This window comes from Marmota monax, unplaced genomic scaffold (assembly GCF_021218885.2).
Source record: "Marmota monax isolate L192 unplaced genomic scaffold, Marmota_monax_Labrador192_F-V1.1 WCK01_AAM20220418_F8-fsc00017, whole genome shotgun sequence".
Classification (NCBI taxonomy): domain Eukaryota; kingdom Metazoa; phylum Chordata; class Mammalia; order Rodentia; family Sciuridae; genus Marmota; species Marmota monax.
Window position 1 is genome coordinate 23,926,221 of NW_026695241.1, and position 19,940 is coordinate 23,946,160.

Genomic DNA, 19,940 nt, shown 5'->3' on the forward strand with positions numbered 1-19,940 from the left:
CATTCTGCAGGAGCTCCGCACCTGGGAGGAGGAGCTGACGCGGGCTGCACTCCAGCAGAAGAACCAGGAGGAGCTGCTCCGGCGCCGGGAGCAGGAGCTGGCCGAGCGGGAGATCGACATCCTGGAAAGGGAGCTCAACATCATCATCCACCAGCTGTGCCAGGAGAAGCCCCGGGTGAAGAAACGCAAGGGCAAGTTCAGGAAGAGCCGGCTGAAGCTCAAGGATGGCAACCGCATCAGCCTTCCCTCTGGTCAGTGGCTGGGGGCCTGAAGTGGGAGGGGAGTGAGGAGCCGGTGCGGCAGGAGTTTGTGGGACCCATGCCCGAGTGTCACCTGTTGTCATGGGCCATTCTGTTCAGTGGAAAGACTGGCTTGCTGAAAATCTGCCCCACTCCAGGGGAACTGCCAGGGGTGTGAGTGAACACAGTGTGAAGACAGACTTGCAAGGTCCGCCTGCTGGAAGTGTGGTGGCCCACCCAGGTGCATCTCACTTCAGACAAACCTGGAGAAGGAGGCTTCTAACAGGGAGAAAATTCCAGGACTGTGTATGTGAAACTAGAGGAGTCTTGGCTCTGTACAGCCCATCACCCCAAGGTTTCTTTACTTAATTAGTTCTCTGAGAATAGTTGAGATTAGGTTTAGTGCATAAGAATTTACATCATAAGGTCTACACATAACCTTTCAAAAATGCACTGGATGAATAAAGGTCCATCATTTGTGTTACTGTAGCCTTGGGGGAAATGCAAGGAAATATGAAATAGAAACTTTGTGATGTATAATATATCTATCAAGGGAGGTGAGTGCTTAAGTATGTTTTGTTTTTAATGGACACAATATTTTTATTTATTTATTCATTTTTATATGATACTGAGGATCAAACCCAGGGTCTCTCACACGTGTGAGGCAAGCGCTCTATACCACTGAGCTATAACCCCAGCCCTTAAATGTGTTTTTATGTAGATAAAAGTGCTCTGAATCTATAAAGCCCCAGGAAGCAAGCTTATAAAAGTGTAGGAACCAAGGAAAAATGGCCTGATGAGAGCACCTGTGGAGGATGGTGAGCCTAGGACGGTGGCTTAGGCATAGACAAGGGAATTCGTTCACTGAAATTGAGAGGGTGTGCCCACAGAACATGTTTGCTGTTTTCTTTTGTACATTTTTTTTCTCTTCACATAGCACAGAGTCTTTAAGCACCTTTTGAGCATCTAGCCTGTGCCAGCATATTGCTGTGGGCTGGGGATGCAGGTATAGAAGCCACAATCCCACCTGCAAAAGGACCACAGTTTATTGGGGAGATCAGGGTACAGACAAGGAGCTGAGTATCATGCCTCTCTGATGGTGAGGGGCTGAAATTCAGAGAAGTGGGTTTTACATTCTGTGTGATGTACCATAACTGCCTTTGGATGATGTTGGAATCAAGGCAACTTGACCACCTCCCTTGGTCCCTGGATTCCCTGCTCTGCCCACACTTAATGAGAAGCATTAGTCTCCCTGCATTGATCCCTGAGAAGATCATCGGAAACAGAATTTTGAGTTCCAATCCCTAGAATAATCAACAAACTCTCATGAGCTCAAAGCTGTTCTCAATGTGTAAATGCTCCATCTGTATACACTAAATAGAGAGCTTTATAAAGACTTTTCTAATGATGTTCACTCAGATAATGAATTTTCCCATCAGTTCATACATTCATCTTGCCATGTCCCTTAGGAAAAAAGAGATGGTTCTGAGAGAGAACATTTCCCAGGTAAACAGATCTTTTCAGGGAACTGAGGCCTGTCTCTCAGGCCTGCCCCAGAAGACGTCACCTCTCTTAAATGAGTTTGATGATGGGATAAGGCTAATGCACATTCCTGTGTTTGTCTTTCCTCAAGCAGATTTCCAGCACAAATTCACGGTGCAGGCCTCCCCAACTATGGATAAAAGGAAGAGTCTTATCAGCAGCCGCTCTAGTCCTCCTGCAAGCCCCACCATCATTCCTCGCCTTCGAGCCATCCAGTGTGAGACTGTTTCTCAAATTAGTTGGGGCCCCAAACATACCAGGGCACCTGTCCCCTGCTCTGTCCAACTGCCAGCTGGTCCAGGCTTGCTCCATGCATAACTTCTGCCCCCAAAACCCCCTCAACAGATGTATATACATGTACATATGTACACAGACCCTCAGCCCTACCCTGTCCCTCCTTCTCCATTAACTTTGCTACTGCCTTCTTTACCTTTTACCCCTGGTTAAATATCAGCAAAGGGATTTCTGGGTGCTGAAGGATTTTTAGTGAGTTACAAAGCAATTTGGAAACTGGTGTATAATGTAGATATAAGTTGTTGGTACCCTGGCTTGGGGACCTAATGTACTTACTCTCTGCCTTGTTTGGGACATCATTGTTTTTTCTTTTGTCCATATTTCCTAAGGAATGGCTTTTCCAAAGTCATTTTCTTAGCTCCTAAGAAAACTTGCAAATACCGTATAGTGGGCCAATCTTAGTCTTATTTTGTTTTTACTATAGTATTTGTTTAAAAAAGTACACACACACACACGTGTGTGTGTTTGTGTATGTAAATGTGGGTGTTTATGAATGAATTGTTTCCCAATTTGAAGATAGATTTCACTTAAAAATCCTGGGTTTCTGACCTTCCTTGAGGATTCAGATCACATCAGTGGGTTACTTTTTTTTTTTTTTTTTCATGTGACCAGAGTTGGCTGGAATTGATAGCAGTTTCCATATGCTTCCTATTTTGCTTCAGTGGCTTCAGTTCCCTGTTTTTTTGGTAGTTGGCTCACTCCATTCATTTCTCATTTGAGCCGTATCTCTATAGCTTTCCATCAGAAGAAGGTTCTTCCTTCCTTATCTTTTCCTTTCCCTCTCTCCTCTTCCTGACCACCTTCTCCAGAGCCTGGAAAGCCTCATTTTCTTCTTTCCAGCCTGTCTTCCAATAGTTCCTTTCTTCCACATTTTCCTTACCCACTGTCTCCACCAACCCCACATCAACCTCTTCATTCCCCCACCATGCAATTCCACTCAGCAAAACAAGTTCTTTCAGTTACATCTGTTTGGAACTCTGGTGTCTGGTTGGCCTGAGCCCCAGCTTTATATTGGACTTGTAACACTTTGGGAAATTTCTCCATGTTTTTATTTTGAGAGTTAAATGGTTGGTAGCTGGGGACTCCGTTGCTTTCTTGTAAGGGTCCCTTAGGCACAGAGTTTCTGGTGAGGTCTAACTTCCCTGCAACTCTAAGTTGTTCGAGTCTGTCTGGTGGGGCAGAGGCTAGTTTTGAGGGGGCCCTGTCTGTTCATTTCTCTGGATCTTATCTGACCTTTGTTATGCACAGTGACACCAGGTGAAAGCAGCAAAACCTGGGGCCGGAGCTCAGTCATCCCAAAAGAGGAAGGGGAAGAGGAGGAGAAGAGGGCCACAAAGAAGAAGGGACGAACATGGGGGCCAGGGACACTTGGGCAGAAGGAACTTGCCTCAGGGGATGAAGGGTAAGAGCCAGATGATATGAAATTCTCTCTAATGTAAAGATGAGTGCATCATTTAAAAATATGAAATGAAATACCTTTTGCTAGCCAGGCACCGTGGAACATGCCTGTAATCTCAGCTACTTGGGAGACCAAGGTAGGACGATCATGAGTTCCAAGGCCAGCCTCAGCAATTTAGTGAAAACTTGTCACAAAAAAAAAAAAAAAATTAGGGGCTGGAAAAAAAGGGCTAGAGATGTAGCTCAGTGGAAGATTGTCTCTGGGTTCTATCTTCAATGATACAAAAAATAAAACACCCTTTTTCTATTGTGTATTCAATTGTAAACCTCGTGGTCTTTACAATTTACAGTTTTTTCCAATCTACTGGTTCCCAGGCACTTCCTAGGATAGGAGTTACCAAACTTTCTTCCACAAAGGGCCAGATAATAAATATTTTAGGCATTGTGATCCATAAAGTTCTGTCACAACAGTTCAACTCCTCTTTTGGAGCAAAATAGCCGTGGACCATGGGCAATATATAAATGAATGCGTGTGGGTGTGTTCCAGTCAAACTTTAGGAAAACAAGGGGTGGGCAGGATGTTGCCCACCAGTGCGGTTTGCTGATCCCTTCAGAGCAAGGAAGAAATACAGGAAGTTCTGTCTGAGTCTTCTACTCATACCTGGCTCTTCCTCTTAAAGGATCCATTCATAGTTAAGAGAACAGAGAGCAGGGGTCAACAGAGGCTCATTCTGAAGCAGGGGCAGACAGAGAAACCAGCACTGATAGAGGTAATAGGCCATGAGAATTTCTTTCAGGCCTCACCCCAGAGTCACACTGACTACACCCCATGGGAAAAGCCCAGGGGGCCTTGGTGCTATGAAAGAACTGTGTCCTCACTTGAGTGCTTGAGGCCAGAGGCCAATTTTCCCCTGAGTCTCAGTGCTTCACAGGCCAGGCACTCATAGTGTAGTAGTGGAGGGCTTGGCTGCTGACTCTAGACTGCCTAGCATGAATCCTAGCTCCACCCAGCTTTCTGTGTGAGCTTGTATAGTCTGTGGATTGGGGATGATATCAGTACCCATCCCACTGATGGGTAGCTGATGTGAAGGTTTTCTGAGTTCTTCTTTGTGAAGTGCATAAATAATTTGCTGGCTCATAGGGAGCTTGTATACATACTGGCCAGGGTGAATATTCCTTACCTCTTGTGTAGTTCTGTTCCATACCCGAAGCATGGCTATCACAGTTTTAACTTCTTAGTGTTCAACTCTAAGCCAGTAGTGTTTTATGACTTATTCTAAGTGTGAGAGAGTCCAGCAGTCCTCTTCACCATTACATAATGACTTTCCAAAGAGTTACTAAGGTTGGCTATTAGGTTTGCGGGTGCCCTGGTTTTGCTAATCTTTCAAATACTAAAATTTTCATGTCTAAAATCTGTTTCCCCACATCAGATCTGAATTCAAGGTGAAAATAAAGGATTGATTTTCTGAAGCCAGGCTTCAGAAATTACTGGATGCCTTTGAATAGCAAAGTTAGACATGTAGGGCAAACTACCTATACTGTGTGTGGCTTCAGGATGAATCCACAGAGGACAGCAAATCACTCTACTCTACCAAGTTCTGTAGGAGCTGGAGCTTCCTAGTTGGTTCTTTGAGCACTGAGCTAGACAGGAGTTGAGCTGGGTTTGAGAAACTTGATGACCCTGAGTCACTTGATATTTCTTCTTTTTTTTTCTTAATATTTTTTTTTAGTTGCCTATGGACCTTTATTTTATTTACTTATATGCAGTGCTAAAAATTGAACCCAGTGACTCACACATGCTAGGCAAGCACTCTACCACTGAGCTACAGCCCCAGCCCATCACTTGATAATTTCTGACATTATAATTCCAAATACCGTTAGCCAGGCTGGTTGTAGATTCCAGTAATTTCTTTGTTTCTGCTTCATTTAAAGATACTTTTTGTTGGGCACAGTGACTTACCTATAATCTCAGGGAAAAGGATCACAAGTTCAAGGAATGACTCAGAAATTTCGTGAGACCCTGTCTCAAAAAATAAAAAGGGGTAGGGATGTATTTCAGTGGTTGAGTGATTCTGGGTTCAATCCCCACTACCTAAAGAGGGAAAGAGATACCTTTTATCTTGGTATTAAATTAACCATATTTCATATTATAGAATATCAACTTGTACTTTTCGTTTTCCTTAAATAGGTTTGTCCTCATACCTTTTTTGGGGGGTGGGGTACCAGGAATTGAACCTAGGGATGCTTAACCACTGAGCCACATCCCCAGCCCTTTTTGTATTTATTTAGAGACAGGGTCTCACTGATTTTTCTTAGGGCCTCCATAAATTACTGAGGCTGGCTTTGAACTCTCCATCCTCCTGCATCAGCCTCCTGAGCCCCTGGCATTACAGGGTATGCACTACCAATTACCTCAGAGGTGTGAGAGAACTCATAACTGTTGAAGCAATTAAAAATATCATATATCTCATGATTGTATATCATGTATCTCATGATTATCAGTTCCTATTAAAGAAATAAAAGTGGATTTCATCTAGTTGTGAGTAAAAAAATCTCTTTGGTGTCAGAATTCTTATTCTTTTGGTACCAGGGATTGAACCTAGGAATGCTTAACTGAGCCACATCCCCAGTTCTTTTTATATTTTATTTAGAGACAGGGCCTCGCCAAGTTGTAATTCTCCTGCCTCAGCCTCCCAAGCTGCTGGGATTACAGAAAATTTTGAGAGCCTCTCTCTATATTTCTAATTTTAGAGCCTGTTGATTGAAGAAAATATGTAATGGCAGTAAGTTATCTTGAATTCAGTAACATTAAGTGAGCGTGTATCTTCCTGCTTTTCACAAATGGTACAGCTCTATAGGACACATACACACTTGTCTCAGGACAGCTTGGTTATCTGGATTCACAGACCCACCCTGCAGTCGCCCTGGGACCTTGGTCCTATAGATAGGAGGGCTTGGGCCTGAAGCAGCTCGAAAGGCCATCTTGTTAAGTTTCCTTCCTGGTGTGGACTTTGCTGACTGGACATGGGGAGGTGACTGGCAACAGAGCTCAAGCCCAGCCTTGGGATCTCGGCTATGGGAGAAGCTGAGCAGGATGGCCTCACTACTGATTCTCTTTATTCATTGAAGATCCCCTCAGAGGCGTGAGAAAGCTAATGGCTTAAGTACCCCATCAGAATCTCCACATTTCCACTTGGGGTGAGTCTAATCCTCACCCTTTCACCAGCTGTGCTGGCAGCAATCATCCTTCCATTTCCTGTTCTCATACCCCATAGAATCAGGTGTCATCACTGCAAAGGCTGAGCTGAGTTTTTTTTTTGTTTTTTTTTTTTAAGAGCAATACCATTGTGCACTTTGGGAAATTTCCTGTGTTGATCTGTCACTTTCCTGACCACTCCAGTATTTGGGATACTCCTGGCACCCTTAGCGTTAGGGAGAAGATCCATGGCTATTTATCCTTTAGACTTGAGCACTGGTGTTGACTTGCTAATCTGGATTTCCTTGGCCCCAGAGCTGGAAGTGATAAAATTACTAGTTAGAAGTCCCAGGCTGTAGGTTTAGCAGCGGGCTCCTCCCTGGCTCTTTATTTTGGTTGAAACCAGTGGACGTTGAGATGTACTTGAATCCACTGGTATGTCTTTCAGCACTTGAAACATCTTGCTGAGGTCAAGGGAAAAGGTCAGACCTTCTTTTGCGTTCAGAGTGGCCTGGGACTCAGGGGAGAGTGGGCTTTTGTTGAATGGGTCTTCAGCATTAAAAAAAGAGCCACCTTTGATTATTCTGTGGGATCCCCCAAACCACGACAGCATATGGATTCCTCAGTGCTCCTATTTACTGTCCTCTAGGGAAGAAGACCAGTGCTTCCTGCCTCTGACTCCCCCATCATATTAGGGGGTTTGTGGGATACCCTGTCTATCCTTGGTAAGATACTGGCTTGCTGAATGAGCTGATCACAGGGATTTGAGAGCAAGCTAATATCCTCTTTCTCTCCATCCCCACACAAACCGAGGGCCGGAGTACAGCATAATGTACTACCCACATAGGTCTGTCCCAAAGTGCACTGGGTCGGTGATGCTTTGTTGGTTGATTTTTTTTTTTTCTTTTTGAAAAATGTATGGCTTTGAAAGTGGCCTAAGCATGCCGGGAGTTTGAAAGGAGGATTGAGCAGTGGCGTGAGTGGGGCGGCCCAGCCCATTTCTGCTGGATCATCTGCCCATGCTTGCTTTGTATTGCAAGTATTGTCTTTGCATTGCGATATTTCTAATGTCACGAGTGTGTTGTGTTTAGTGTTTGTGGATTTTCTCCCTTAAGAAGGGATCAGGCAGGACCCCCATTCACTGGGCAGTCCTTATTCTGTCTGCCCACCCTGCCCCCCAGCTCTCTCCACAGTTCCACAGCATGTGAGGAGGGTGGGTCAAACTGCTGCTTTTCTTTCCCTAGAGCATGTACACTTCTGTTTGTGCAGAAGGTGGGCTCAGTGAGATGCTGCCTGTACCCTAGGTCCTCACTGTGATCAGGCAGACAAGGAAAGGCATTTCCTCAGGCCCTTGGAGGCTAGGTGAGGAAAGTGGCCACTTCTGACAGTCTTCTCATTTCTTCTTCTTCAGCCTCAAATCCCTGGTAGATGGATACAAGCAGTGGTCGTCCAGTGCCCCCAACCTGGGAAAGGGCCCGAGGAATAGCCCGGCACTGCCAGGGTTCACCAGCCTTATGGAGATGGGTAAGCATTGCTCCGGTCTTTGTTCTCTCCCTAGTCGCTCAGGGAATTCTTGGCCATTTCCAGGACTGTTTAAGGACCCCTAATACTACTTAATGGTGTTTGTCTTAGCTTTTACCCAACTCCTTTGTCCTGTACCCGTTTCATTGAATTTCTAAGTCAGTTTTTTCCTGCTGTCATGGAGCCTACCTTTGGCTTCTTATCCCAAGGGGCCAGTTAAGAGTCTCCTTAGGGCAAGAGAAGGGTGAGGCCTTGAATCAGGCATTTCCTGTCCCTGACTCTATGGAGAGGGGAGCCCACAAAGTGGGGGGTGGTGATAGAAGACCCTGCAGCTGTCCTCCCAGGAGGCTTACCAGTGCCATCCTCTGATTACTGAATGATGGGTAAGTTCTCCAGGCTCTCTCTCAGGTGATATTCTTATCTCTGTAGATTTCTAAGGTCATTCCATCCATGGAGCCAATTATAGGGGATTCTAATCCTTTGTGGAGACTAGTCTTAAGTTGCGAAGCTGTCATTCTAGAAATCCAAAAGTCCTTCCAATTTTAAGGTACGAAACTATTAGGAATGTTTCTGTTCTATCCAGTGTTCTAGAGACTCGTGCTTTATTTGTACTAAGGGTTTCTGTGGGACTCAGTGGTAGAGTACTTGCCTAGAATATGAGGTCCTGGGCTCAATCCCTAGCATTGCGTGCGCACGCACATGCGCACACACATGCACACACACACACACACACACACATGAGGTTCAAAGAAGTAGCAAATTACAGATCTTCTTTCCTAAAAATAGGAAAATGGGCTCCGGAATGTGGATTCATTTCCCCGGGTTGGTTGCAACTGCGTGTCGGGGAATACAGCCCTTTTGGTTCCATGTCCATTCCAGGTCCTGCCCGTCAGGCCTTTTGACTTTGGCATCCCTGACACTGAGTCAGGAGGCCTGGGGTCAGGGGAAAGGACCAGATTCTTCTTCTTGCTGCTTTGTACCCATTTCTTTTTTTCTCCTCCACTCCTCTCATCTGCACAGAGGATGAGGACAGCGAAGGCCCAAGGAGTGGAGAGAGTCGTCTACAGCATTCACCTAACCAGTCCTACCTCTGTATCCCATTTCCTCGAGGAGAGGATGGGGATGGCCCCCACAGTGATGGAGTCCATGAGGAGCCCACCCCAGTCAACTCAGCCACCAGTACCCCTCAGCTGACACCAACCAACAGCCTCAAGCGCAGCAGTACCCATCACCGCCGCTGTGAGGTGGCTCTGCTTGGCTGTGGGGCTGTCCTGGCAGCCACAGGCCTAGGGTTTGACTTGCTGGAAGCTGGCAGGTGCCAGCTGCTTCCCTCAGAGGAGCCCGAGCCACCAGCCCGGGAGGAGAAGAAGAGGCGCGAAGGTCTTTTCCAGAGGGCCAGCCGTCCTCGACGGAGCACCAGCCCCCCCTCCCGAAAGCTCTTCAAGAAGGAAGAACCCATGCTGCTGCTGGGGGACCCCTCCGCTTCCCTGACGCTGCTCTCTCTCTCCTCCATTTCTGAGTGCAACTCCACCCGCTCCCTGTTGCGCTCCGACAGCGATGAGATCGTGGTGTATGAGATGCCAGTCAGCCCCGTCGAGGCCCCGCCCCCGACCCCATGCACCCACAACCCCCTGGTCAATGTCCGTGTGGAACGCTTCAAGAAAGACCCTAACCAGTCCCTGACTCCCACCCATGTCACCCTCACGGCCCCCACGCAGCCGAGTGGTCACCGGCGGACTCCTTCTGATGGAGCCCTTAAGCCTGTAGCTCTCCAAGCTAGCAGGAGCCCCTCCAGCAATGGGTTGAGCCCCAGTCCTGGATCAGGTGAGTCCCGGGTGCTTCCTCTCTCCTCTGTCTTTTGTGCCTCCCAGGGAGTGAAGGTGTAGGTGCCTCATTTCCTCTTTCTACTTCTGGATCTGAGTAAGCCCCATTCCATCTCTTACTCAGCCAAGCAAGAATTACCAATCTGAGGTCAGGGAGGTGACCAGGGTTGGATGGGGCCACAGGGCAGGGATCTTTCCTGGCAACCAAAAGAAGACAGGTGGGTTCTTGGAAGAATCAGACCTGGTACCGCACTGTCATGTCTAGGCCCTGGGCCAGGGTAGAGCACTGCTGTGCAGGCAGTGTCCAGAAGGGGCAGGAATCTAGCTTCTGGTTATTTCCGGAGGGTACCATGGATACTAGGAAGGAATGCTGCGCTGCAGGTAGGAGGGCGTTTTCTGCCACGTAGCTGGTTGCAGGTCTCCCATTACAACATCAGCTCAGACACACTCACAGGAAGGCTTCCTTCTGTCAGCTCGCTTGTTAACACTCATTTCTGACTCACCTGCCTCAGCAGACATGGACATGTGTCCAGGTGAGTTACTACCCATGTGCACACACTTACCTGCTGTATCCGACACCTGGGCATACACACACTCAAACCCAGATTTTCCCTGTCACCACCCTTGCTCCCTGGAATATCTCAGACTGACTTAGAGTTGGCTCCAGTCCAGGAGGAGAAGCAGGGAAGGCCATACCTTTAGTGAGATTTAGGTGTCAGTGACAATTATATTTTTACCATTGACTTGACCTTCCTCTTAATACGCTTTTGTATTCTCAGATATAAACCTCTTTGGGAACAGAGACTCTATATTGCTACTTAGACTTCTGTTCTATCATACATTTATTAAATGATGAAGAACGAATGACAGACATTTCCTTAAGTCAGGGATCAGCAAACTGGGGAAGGGTCAAGATAGTAAATACTTGGGGCTTTGCAGGTCATGCAGTTTCTCCTGTAACCCACTCAGCTATGCTGCTCTGGTTGGATAGCAGGCATTGAGTAACTCCAACACATGTTCCATTAAGACTTGATTTACAAACACATGTGGCCCGTTTGTAGCTCTTTTGCCAGCGTCTGCCTTTAGTTAATTCATTGCAGTTAGGACACTCATTACTATTATTGGATACAGGGACCTTGGCCTAGGTACCGTGGTATCCCCAATACCACCCAGCACACTGCATGGCACATAGTAGACATAGTAGGTGTTCGGTAAGTATTTGTTAATTCTTGTTATTCCAAGTGCATAGGGAGATGGCAGGGTGGGGAGAGCAGTGAATATCTGACCCAGAAATACGGTGCCATCATCTGATTCTTCTCCCTTTGTCTTCTTGACCAGGAATGTTGAAAACCCCCAGTCCTAGCCGAGACCCAGGTGAATTCCCCCGGCTCCCTGACCCTAATGTGGTCTTTCCCCCAACCCCAAGGCGCTGGAACACACAGCAGGACTCTACCTTGGAGAGACCCAAGACTCTGGAGTTTCTGCCTCGCCCACGTCCCTCTGCCAATCGGCAAAGGCTAGACCCTTGGTGGTTCGTGTCCCCCAGCCATGCCCGCAGCGCCTCCCCAGCCAACAGCTCCAGCACAGAGACACCCAGCAACCTGGACTCCTGCTTTGCTAGCAGCAGCAGCACTGTGGAGGAGCGGCCTGCACTTCCAGCCCTGCTCCCATTTCAGGCAGGACCGCTGCCCCCCGCCGAGCGGACGCTTCTGGACCTGGACGCAGAGGGGCAGAGTCAGGACAGTACTGTGCCGCTGTGCAGAGCTGAACTGAACACACACAGGCCTACTGCTTATGAGATCCAGCAGGAATTCTGGTCTTAGCGTGAAAAGGGGCATGGGCAGGCAAGGGGGAAGCAGGAGGAGATGGAGGGAGCTGGCTGGCACAGCCCTTTCTCAGAGTTGGACCCCCTGAGATCCAGCCCTACTTCTTGCACTGAAAATGCACTTTGAAGATGGAAGGGATGGAAACAGGGCCACTTCAGAGGGTCTCCTGCCCTGCAGGGCCTTTCTACTCATGTCCACTGGAGGGGCTGCGGCCATCAGCTCTGGCTGTGTAGGGGAGGGAGGGGCGCGTGCATGTCCCCCACCCTCCACAGTCTTCCTCGCCTTTAGGGTGACCCTGCAGAGTCATCCAGCCAAATCTGTCTGCTGCTTCTTCTCCTCAGCCAGTTGGGTATGCCCAGAGTTGGCCTAGGGGGGTCCCTTTGTTAGCCCTGAGTTCAACCTTCCCACACACCAGTATTGGATGTTCTGTGATTGATTTTGCTACTCGTCCACTCCCCCTCAGCACCTGTGAATTGGAATCTTATTTGATGTGAGATGTGAGCTATCCTGTGTCCCAAGCCCTTTTGTGCCAGCTGAGGACTGGGGGCAAGGTAGCCCAGTGTGGAAGCATAAGGGCGGACGGACCTGTCACTACCTACCTGCACTTCCAGGTCCTCCGTCTATGTATCTGAGCACACAGGTGGTAAGAGGAACTGGCTCAGTGAGAATCCAGGAAAGGGGAGGGAGTTAGGGAAAGTATAGTCAGGTTGCAGCGAGGAGGGTGGTGGAGTCTATCCTTGTTTGTTTGTTGGAAACACTCAAGGGCAGAAACCAGCATCTGTTGCAGGGCCCCCATCTGCCTTCCTGGGGTCAGAATATGGTCACACCATGTGCTGAAACAAACATATGCTCATCCAAGGAATAGCTGCTTGGTCTGCTTCCTGGTGCCGGTTCTGAAGTTAGAGAGTTCTGTGTTCATCTCTTTGGTTGTCAGATCTTTATGTGTTACACCCTTCCTTTGGTCTTCCCACTAATCCCTGCAATCAGTGGGCTTCAGGTCATGTGGTTGGTTGGTAGATATCTCCTTGTTGCCCCAGAACTGGGGTAGGCCCTAGACACTGGGAGTTGGAATGGTGGGGATTCCTTCTCACCTGGGCCATTCATTTTTGTGACACCCAAGCCATTCGTAATACCCTTTGTAAATGGATATGGCACAATGATGCTGTTTATAAGGTGTTCAGTGAGCCGTTGATGTATAATAGCCGTCAAGTCCCAAGGACTGGAAGCTGACCAAGGCCACCTCTGTCTCTGTGCACAATTAGCTCTCATGCTGTGCTCTGCACCACGAGCTGGGTAGAAAGGACAACAGGAACCAACCCTGACTTGTCCGGCATTTGTTGCCTGGATGTGAATGTCGAGCTTTAGCAAAAACTTTCTCATGTATTTCTTCACTGTCCTCCTCTGAGGCTTCCGGTGTTGTATGTGAATCGTGATCTTCCTGTGGCAATAACAGCCTGATTAGAAGTACAGCCCTCAGGTCCTGCTCCTCTTCCCTCAAGACTGTAAATGTTGCTCTACTGCCTTTTTGTGTGTGTGTGTGTGTGAAATATTCTGTGGTTGGAGGTCAGTCTGCAGGTTCCTTGTCTGTTGTCTGGATGCCAGGATGGGGAGCTGGTGCAGCTGGCACCAGTGGCAAATCTGGTCATTGCTCTTTGTCTGTAACTATGACAGAAGTCCTGCCCTGCGGAGGACTAAAGAGGGGACCTTGGTTCTCATATTGTTCCTTGCTTTATGAGCCCATTTGCCCTTTGGTTCAAGGGCCCCTCCAAGGCTTGGGGGGCCCCTGGCTCCTGGTGTTGTCACCCAGGATTTTGTTACTGCATCTCATCTCTCTCCTTCTTTTGTTCAGTGAAGTCAATGTGTAACAGATTATTGTTATTATTTCAGTGCTGGGGATTGAAACCAGGGCCTCACACATGTCAGACAAGTTCTGTACCATTGAGACCCATCCCCAGCCCTGTGTGAGATTACGTTTGCCCCCATGCCCTACTCCTCAGCTAGGAGAGGAAAAAATGTGAATCCTGTGAGCAGTTTGAGCCAACCCATGAGGACAATGAGCTTCCCTTGGTCCCTCGAAAACCTCAGCCCCTAAGCCGTGAACATGACTTGTATACCCTTGGCTCCCTTAGGTAGGCTTCAGTCCATGGGTGAGGCAAACCATGCTGGCTCTAAACCTGCTCTGTTGCTCATTGTTTTTTACTTTTTCCATTTTGTTAGTATGCAGTCATCCTTCTTGGAAAGACTAGTGTGATGGATATAGCGTAAACTGTGAGACAGCCACCTGCCCTTGAGTGAGGGTTCAATCCAGTTTTTATTCGTCCATGCAGTGGAAACACAAAGGAAAGCCTGGGTCTTTACTAAGGACATACTTGTACCTGAAAGAAGTGAAAGCAGGGTTATTCTAAAGAGGCTGCTGTGAGCCTGTGCGGGCGGAGATAGAGGAGTTACCATCTCAGTTCCTCCAAGCCTGCTCTTCTGGGCCCCTGCCTGTCACACTCTCTAGGCAGGGCTGAAGGGGGCGTAGAGATCTAGATAGTATTAGTTGGAGTGGGTTTTTTGTCCACTCAGGTTTCCTTGCTCTCTCTTCGTGGTCAGGAGCAGGCTTGAAGCTGTGAAGGAAGCCACATGAGCAGCCAGAGCCAGCCTCCCCCTTTCCCTGTCCTCCTCTCTCCTCAGAGGCTTCTGTCCTGCTCTTACCAGGTGTCACTACATGGAAGATGGTGATGGGAATAGGTAGTATGTGCTCTGCACCATCTCCTTGGATCCTTCAACTCCTATTGCTAATTCTAAACTTGATTGTCCTCCAGTGTCCCCTTGGGGGGATCCAAACCGCTGCCAGGAGCTCTACAGATGTCCAAGTTATCCTTTGTTGCCTACCCTCCCGTCCCCCTCCCCTGCTCCATAAGGCTTTGGTGGATGCTCTTAACTTAGCATCGTTTGGCACCCCCAGAGTCTGGCAGTAACAATGATAACAAGAACATCCTACATTTGAGCAACTCGGAATAGTGCTAGCTGGCTTTGCCTCCTGATCTTTACAGAGTGGCGTCATTTTCCTTCTACATTTGATATGCTGTCTGGAACAGAAGGGGAGAATGCTTAAAGAAGATGATTCCAGTGAAGAGAAATTAAAAGACTGTGGGGACTGATTGCCAAGTCAGGCCACCAGACTGAGCAAGTTAGCTGTTCCCATCCTGCTGTTGCTGAGTGACCTCAGGCTTGTCCCTTAGCCCCTCTGAGTTTCCTTCCTTTAAAAGCTGTTATCATATGCTTCCCTCAAAAGGGCAGTGGGAGTCTCTGGATCAGAGAAGGGCAGTGAGTCTTTGGCTCCCTGCCAGCTCCTAGAGGAAGCTTCCTCCACCTCTGCAGGATGAATTGGCTGAAGTTGACTGTGGTTCTTGCCACCCTGGCCTTAGGGGATTTTGCTTTTGTTTTATCCTTTGGCTTCTGGAAGAGGAGAGGTTTGGAGCTGGCTTAGTGTGACTAATGGGCCCCATGGCCAGCACATGCTCTGCGACCACTTTATGTAGCACTTGGTGTTGACCAACATCTTTCCCTAACCCCCACTTTACCTGGCAGGCTGGCTGTTCTCACCATTTGTGTCTTAACCAGGAAGAAATGGGAAGTGGCAGGTTGGGCCAGCATCTGAGTGACAGTTTGCTCTCTCTTAATTTGGGGGGATCACTTACACAGTTGGATTTGACAAGAGCCACAGTCTGATATCATAAGGCCAGTTCCTGCTGGAGAATCTTGGGAAAGGGTCCCCTTGCCTGTGGGACATCTGCATCACGGGATGGGGTTCCTCACAAAGCCCCTTTCCCCCAGGCCACTGTTTCTCAGGGACACAAGAAGACACCCCCTTTACATCTAACATTCTTAACTCATAAAGTTCACTTTTTCTTGCTCCGGCTGAACCCCAGGAGGTCTACTACTAACCTACATCCCCAGCCCTTTTTATTTTTTATTTTTTAATCTTGAGACAGGGTCTTACTACATTGCCCAGGCTGGCCTTGAGTTTGTGACCCTATTGCCTCAGCCTTCAGAGTCCTTGGGATTGCCCTGATCACAGAGCAAAGAGCAGCTGGTACTGATGGCTGTGAGGGGTTTAACTCAGGGTTGAAATAGCCATCTGTCTGGTGGCCCCCATGAGTGCAGAGCCTTGCACTTTTCCTGATGTATTTTTTTGAGCCTGTGCCTGTGATTGAGGTTGTGAGGGGACCAGGTCAGATGGTTGGAGACACTCAACCATTTCTGGAAGGACTTAAAAGAAGAAGCAAGTCTAGCTGCTTGTGCACTGCTAGACATTTCCTGAGGACGTCACCAGATTGTGAACCTGGGGCAGAGGTGAGTGTAACCCCCCGTGCATTGTGAACACAAGGAAACCTTGTGGTAAGAACCTGGTGATATGAGCTGTCTACTTATTAGCTGTAAATTTGCAAATGTCTTTCTCTCTGGACCTCAGAAGCCCAACTGAACTGGAATATGGCTGCTTTCCCGAGCTGAAGCCCTTTAACTTTAAAATGTATGATCCTAGCTAGGCACGGTAGCATGCACTTTCAGTCCCATCTACTGGGGAGGCTGAGGCAGGATGATTGCTTGAGCCCAGTAGTTTGGAGTCAGCCTAAAAACATATTGGGACTCTGTCACTTAAATGTGTGGTCCTGGAGCTCCAAGTCCAACAGTGATAGGCCTTACCTTGCTAGATTGCTTCCCTTGGTGGAGAAAACAATGTGTGTGACTGTATGTGTGGTCGTGGGTCAAAGGCAGTTGAACATTGGCTACTTCATGTAGTTCACCCATGCTTCATATGGGGTCCCTTGCCTCCTTGACTTGACTGGAGAATGACTTCTTGTCAAGATACAGTTATTATTAGGAGCACGTTTCCAAATGTCTCTCTTTTTCAGGCAAAATGGTGTTTTTCTAGAGCAAGAATTCACACCTGTAATCCCAGCGACTCAGGAGGCTGAGGGAGGAGGATCATAAGTTTGGGATCAGCCTTGGCAACTTAGTGAGATCCTTTATCAAAATAAAAAAAATAAAGAGGAACTTAGTGGTAAAGATCTCCTGGGTTTAATCCCTAGTACCAAAAGAAAAAAGAAAAAACAATGAATTAATTCCAAATTAACAAAAACCCACATATAAAAGGAAACCCCATTACTCCTTCTGAGGAGACCTCAGGCCTAGTCTTTCCCCTGGCATTGCCACCTGGCTGCTCTCCACCTCAGGTGCTGGTGTTGGAAGGTGGGAGGTCAGAGCTGAAACCCTGCTTGATTCATAGGTGCCTAATTAGCCTGACCCAACCCCCAGGCTTTTGATTGTCTCTGCAGGCCAGATGAGTCTCATTGATTTTCTCAGATTGTTTCTAAGTATTCTCTTCATACCCATGAGCTGTCCATTTCTGTTGCTGGATGGACCCTGAACTCCCTAGCTGTCTGGGGAGCCCTGGTCTTGGCTCTTCAGAATGTTGGATTCTTTTGCTGAGCTCAAGCCCGTAGGACTGGTCCTTCCTGATTCTTGCTACCTGTGCTTCCTGCATCCACTCTATTGAACCTGCTTTGGAATTTGAGCTGAAAACTCCAGGCTCAGAGCCCAGCTGGTAACCAGAGCTGGGAGCCTTTCCATACATCTCTTTTCCCTTTGGAAACAGACCCCCCCCCCTTCCCCCTCACCCATCTTCCCTCCTGACTTGTCTGACCTTCTCTTCCTGCAAACACCCACTTCTTAGTTTTACTAGACTGATTAGCAGGCGTGGATGTGACAACTGGATCGGTGTCTCAGGATGGGATACTGGACTATAATTCCAGGGGTTCAAAGACAAGACTTTCCCATTAGGATGTGTGGGGTAGACCCCCTGACATTCTGAACTCCTGGTAAGCAAAGGCCCCATGGACGGGGTGTTACTTGTTCTGTCCTAGCTCAAGTTCAGGTTTCAGAAGTAATGTGTTGCCCACATTTCTGAAGTCTTCAGCAGCATTGTGAAGCAGATTTTGTATTTTCATTTTGTTTTTTTTTTTTCCTGGACACCCTTTCCCTGAGTCCTGAGTGAGGCAGAAGCTCTCTGGGAATGTTCACGCATTGGCGTAACAACAATGCAGCATCCCATTTTCCATCTGGGACCTGTAGTTGGAGGTGGCTTTTCCTTGGCTGCTCTTCAGGCTCTCTGAGGCTAATATGTATGTGTGTGGGTGGTGGTGGGGGGCGGTGGAGTGATGGCGGCAGAGAGGGTCCTGTGGATTCTCATCTGAAACCTCATTGGGAGATCTTTGGATTCCAGGATTCAGAAGTGAATGGAGGTTTTTCTGCCCTCAAATGTCAAGAGCAGTGATCCCTAGCACTATAACTGATAGGGAGCCTTTAAAGTGTTGCCCCCCCACAACCTCCCCTGCCCTCTACCAGAATCTTCTTCACCACCATTATTAAACTCTGTCATCTTTATTTCATTCTCACTATTTATTCAACCTCCCATTTCAAAACCGTGTTGTCTGTGGCCCTTTTCTTCATCTCCATCAGAGTGAGGCATGAATTTATCCCGGCCTAGATATGGAGGCCAATAATAAACTATAAGAAACCATTAAGTTTCTGCTACGTAGGAGGCAATATCCTCAGGATTTATGGACATACATTTTTTTGACTCCTTACAGTAATCCTGGGAGCTGGGTGTTATCCCCACCTAAGGCTGGGTCGACTGAAGCTCAGATGGTTACATGACCTGCTGGTGTCACAGCGGGAAGCAAGTTGCTGACCAAGACTGTTCTGATGTCCTCTTTTTCTCCTCTGAGCATAATTTCTAGGCCACTGCTCAGAAGCCCTGAAATGAACTTAGCCTTGCTCAGGCCAACCTAGGCTTTGAGTTGTCCTCTGTCCAAGGAGGAGCTGTGTCCCTTGGCTTATCTGCCATCTGCCTGTGTGGCTGGGCTCGCCACCTCCCATCACTCAGCTGACTTCTCTGCTCCTGGCGGCTAACTCCGCCACCATTTCCTCTCTACGATACTTCAGGGATTTGTGCAGCACCCCAGAAGGCTGTGGGCCTCTCTCCAGCCCACAGTTGCCCCATTATGGATCTTCATTACAACTTCACTCTGCTTTTCTTTATCTCCACTTAAGCTTGGAAGCCTGATTTTAGTGTGTCTCCTCCTGGGGAACTTGGAATTAGGCCGTTGCCTTTGTGTCACAGTGAGCCACAGGCCTTTGGTACGCAGCTATAGCAAGCAGGTGATAAACTCACTCACATGCCCCTCTGCTTCCCCTCACTACCTATTCTGCACGTTTGTCCACAACCACACTTGTCCACCCACAGACATAGCATGGTCTAAGACTCTTTTCTAGAGGATTTTAAGGAAGGGAGTTGGAGATGGATTTTACTTAGTTCACAGAAATCCTTTCTTTGTGATTTTCTTCTTAGGGCCTTTGAGTCCAGGTAAAGTGAAAGGTCCCATATGTGTTTGCTTTGTTCCTATGTAATTAGCGACTTGTTTCCATCCCAAAATCTTCTTTGCACCAATGTCTTGTCCACGTGTCCTGACCCTGTGTCCTGAATTTCCATTTTTGCTTTGGGATTTAAGTTATTGTATATCATGACAATATTTAAAAATTGAAAAGTCCTGAAGGAAACTTAGTGGGTTCTTTTCTTTGTCTTTTTCTTTCTTTCTTTTTCTTCTTTTTTTTTTCCTCCTATTTTCGAGGTACTGTAAATTGTCAACTAGGGATGCCAAGCAGGCTTGGTTCAATGGCTAAACCTCTTATTGTATTACAGTGTAATGCTGATCTCAGCCTGGTCTCCACGCCAGAGCACACAGAGACTTGAATAAAACTGTTATAATGATTACTTCTGGTTTGCCATGGTCCTTTGTAAACTTGTCCTTTCCCTTTTCTTTTTTAATTAAGCCAGATGTCCAAGTAACTGAGCTGTTCCCAGAGAATTTTTATACGTAGGTTAAAAACTATGAGGAGAGATGGAGATGCAGAGAAGGGGCGGTGAGTGAGCAGACTCTGAGGTTCCTCAATCTCCCAATAGGACCATGGGACCCTTGAGAAAGATGCTGCTGTACCTGTCCAGATGACTTGATTTGACCATAGGTCATGGATTTGGGTTTTCTGAGCCCCT

The 19,940-nt window shown here is 47.7% G+C and overlaps 1 protein-coding gene across 3 annotated transcripts in view; it reads left to right on the plus strand.

The window, feature by feature from the left end:
* Positions 1-19,661, plus strand: part of Map3k9 (mitogen-activated protein kinase kinase kinase 9) — a 76,146-nt gene extending 56,485 nt beyond the window's left edge. Inside the window, exons 6-12 of one of the 3 annotated variants that reach the window (XM_058577737.1) lie at positions 11-251; positions 1,876-1,998; positions 3,324-3,477; positions 6,603-6,671; positions 8,081-8,193; positions 9,211-10,014; positions 11,352-19,661. In XM_058577737.1, the coding sequence (XP_058433720.1) occupies positions 11-251; positions 1,876-1,998; positions 3,324-3,477; positions 6,603-6,671; positions 8,081-8,193; positions 9,211-10,014; positions 11,352-11,836 (1,989 nt within the window). In that variant the 3' untranslated portion in view covers positions 11,837-19,661. The remainder of the gene's footprint in view (positions 1-10; positions 252-1,875; positions 1,999-3,323; positions 3,478-6,602; positions 6,672-8,080; positions 8,194-9,210; positions 10,015-11,351) is intronic. The other 2 variants (XM_058577738.1, XM_046440994.2) reach the window with 2 other exon arrangements.
* The last annotated feature ends 279 nt before the right edge of the window (positions 19,662-19,940 follow it).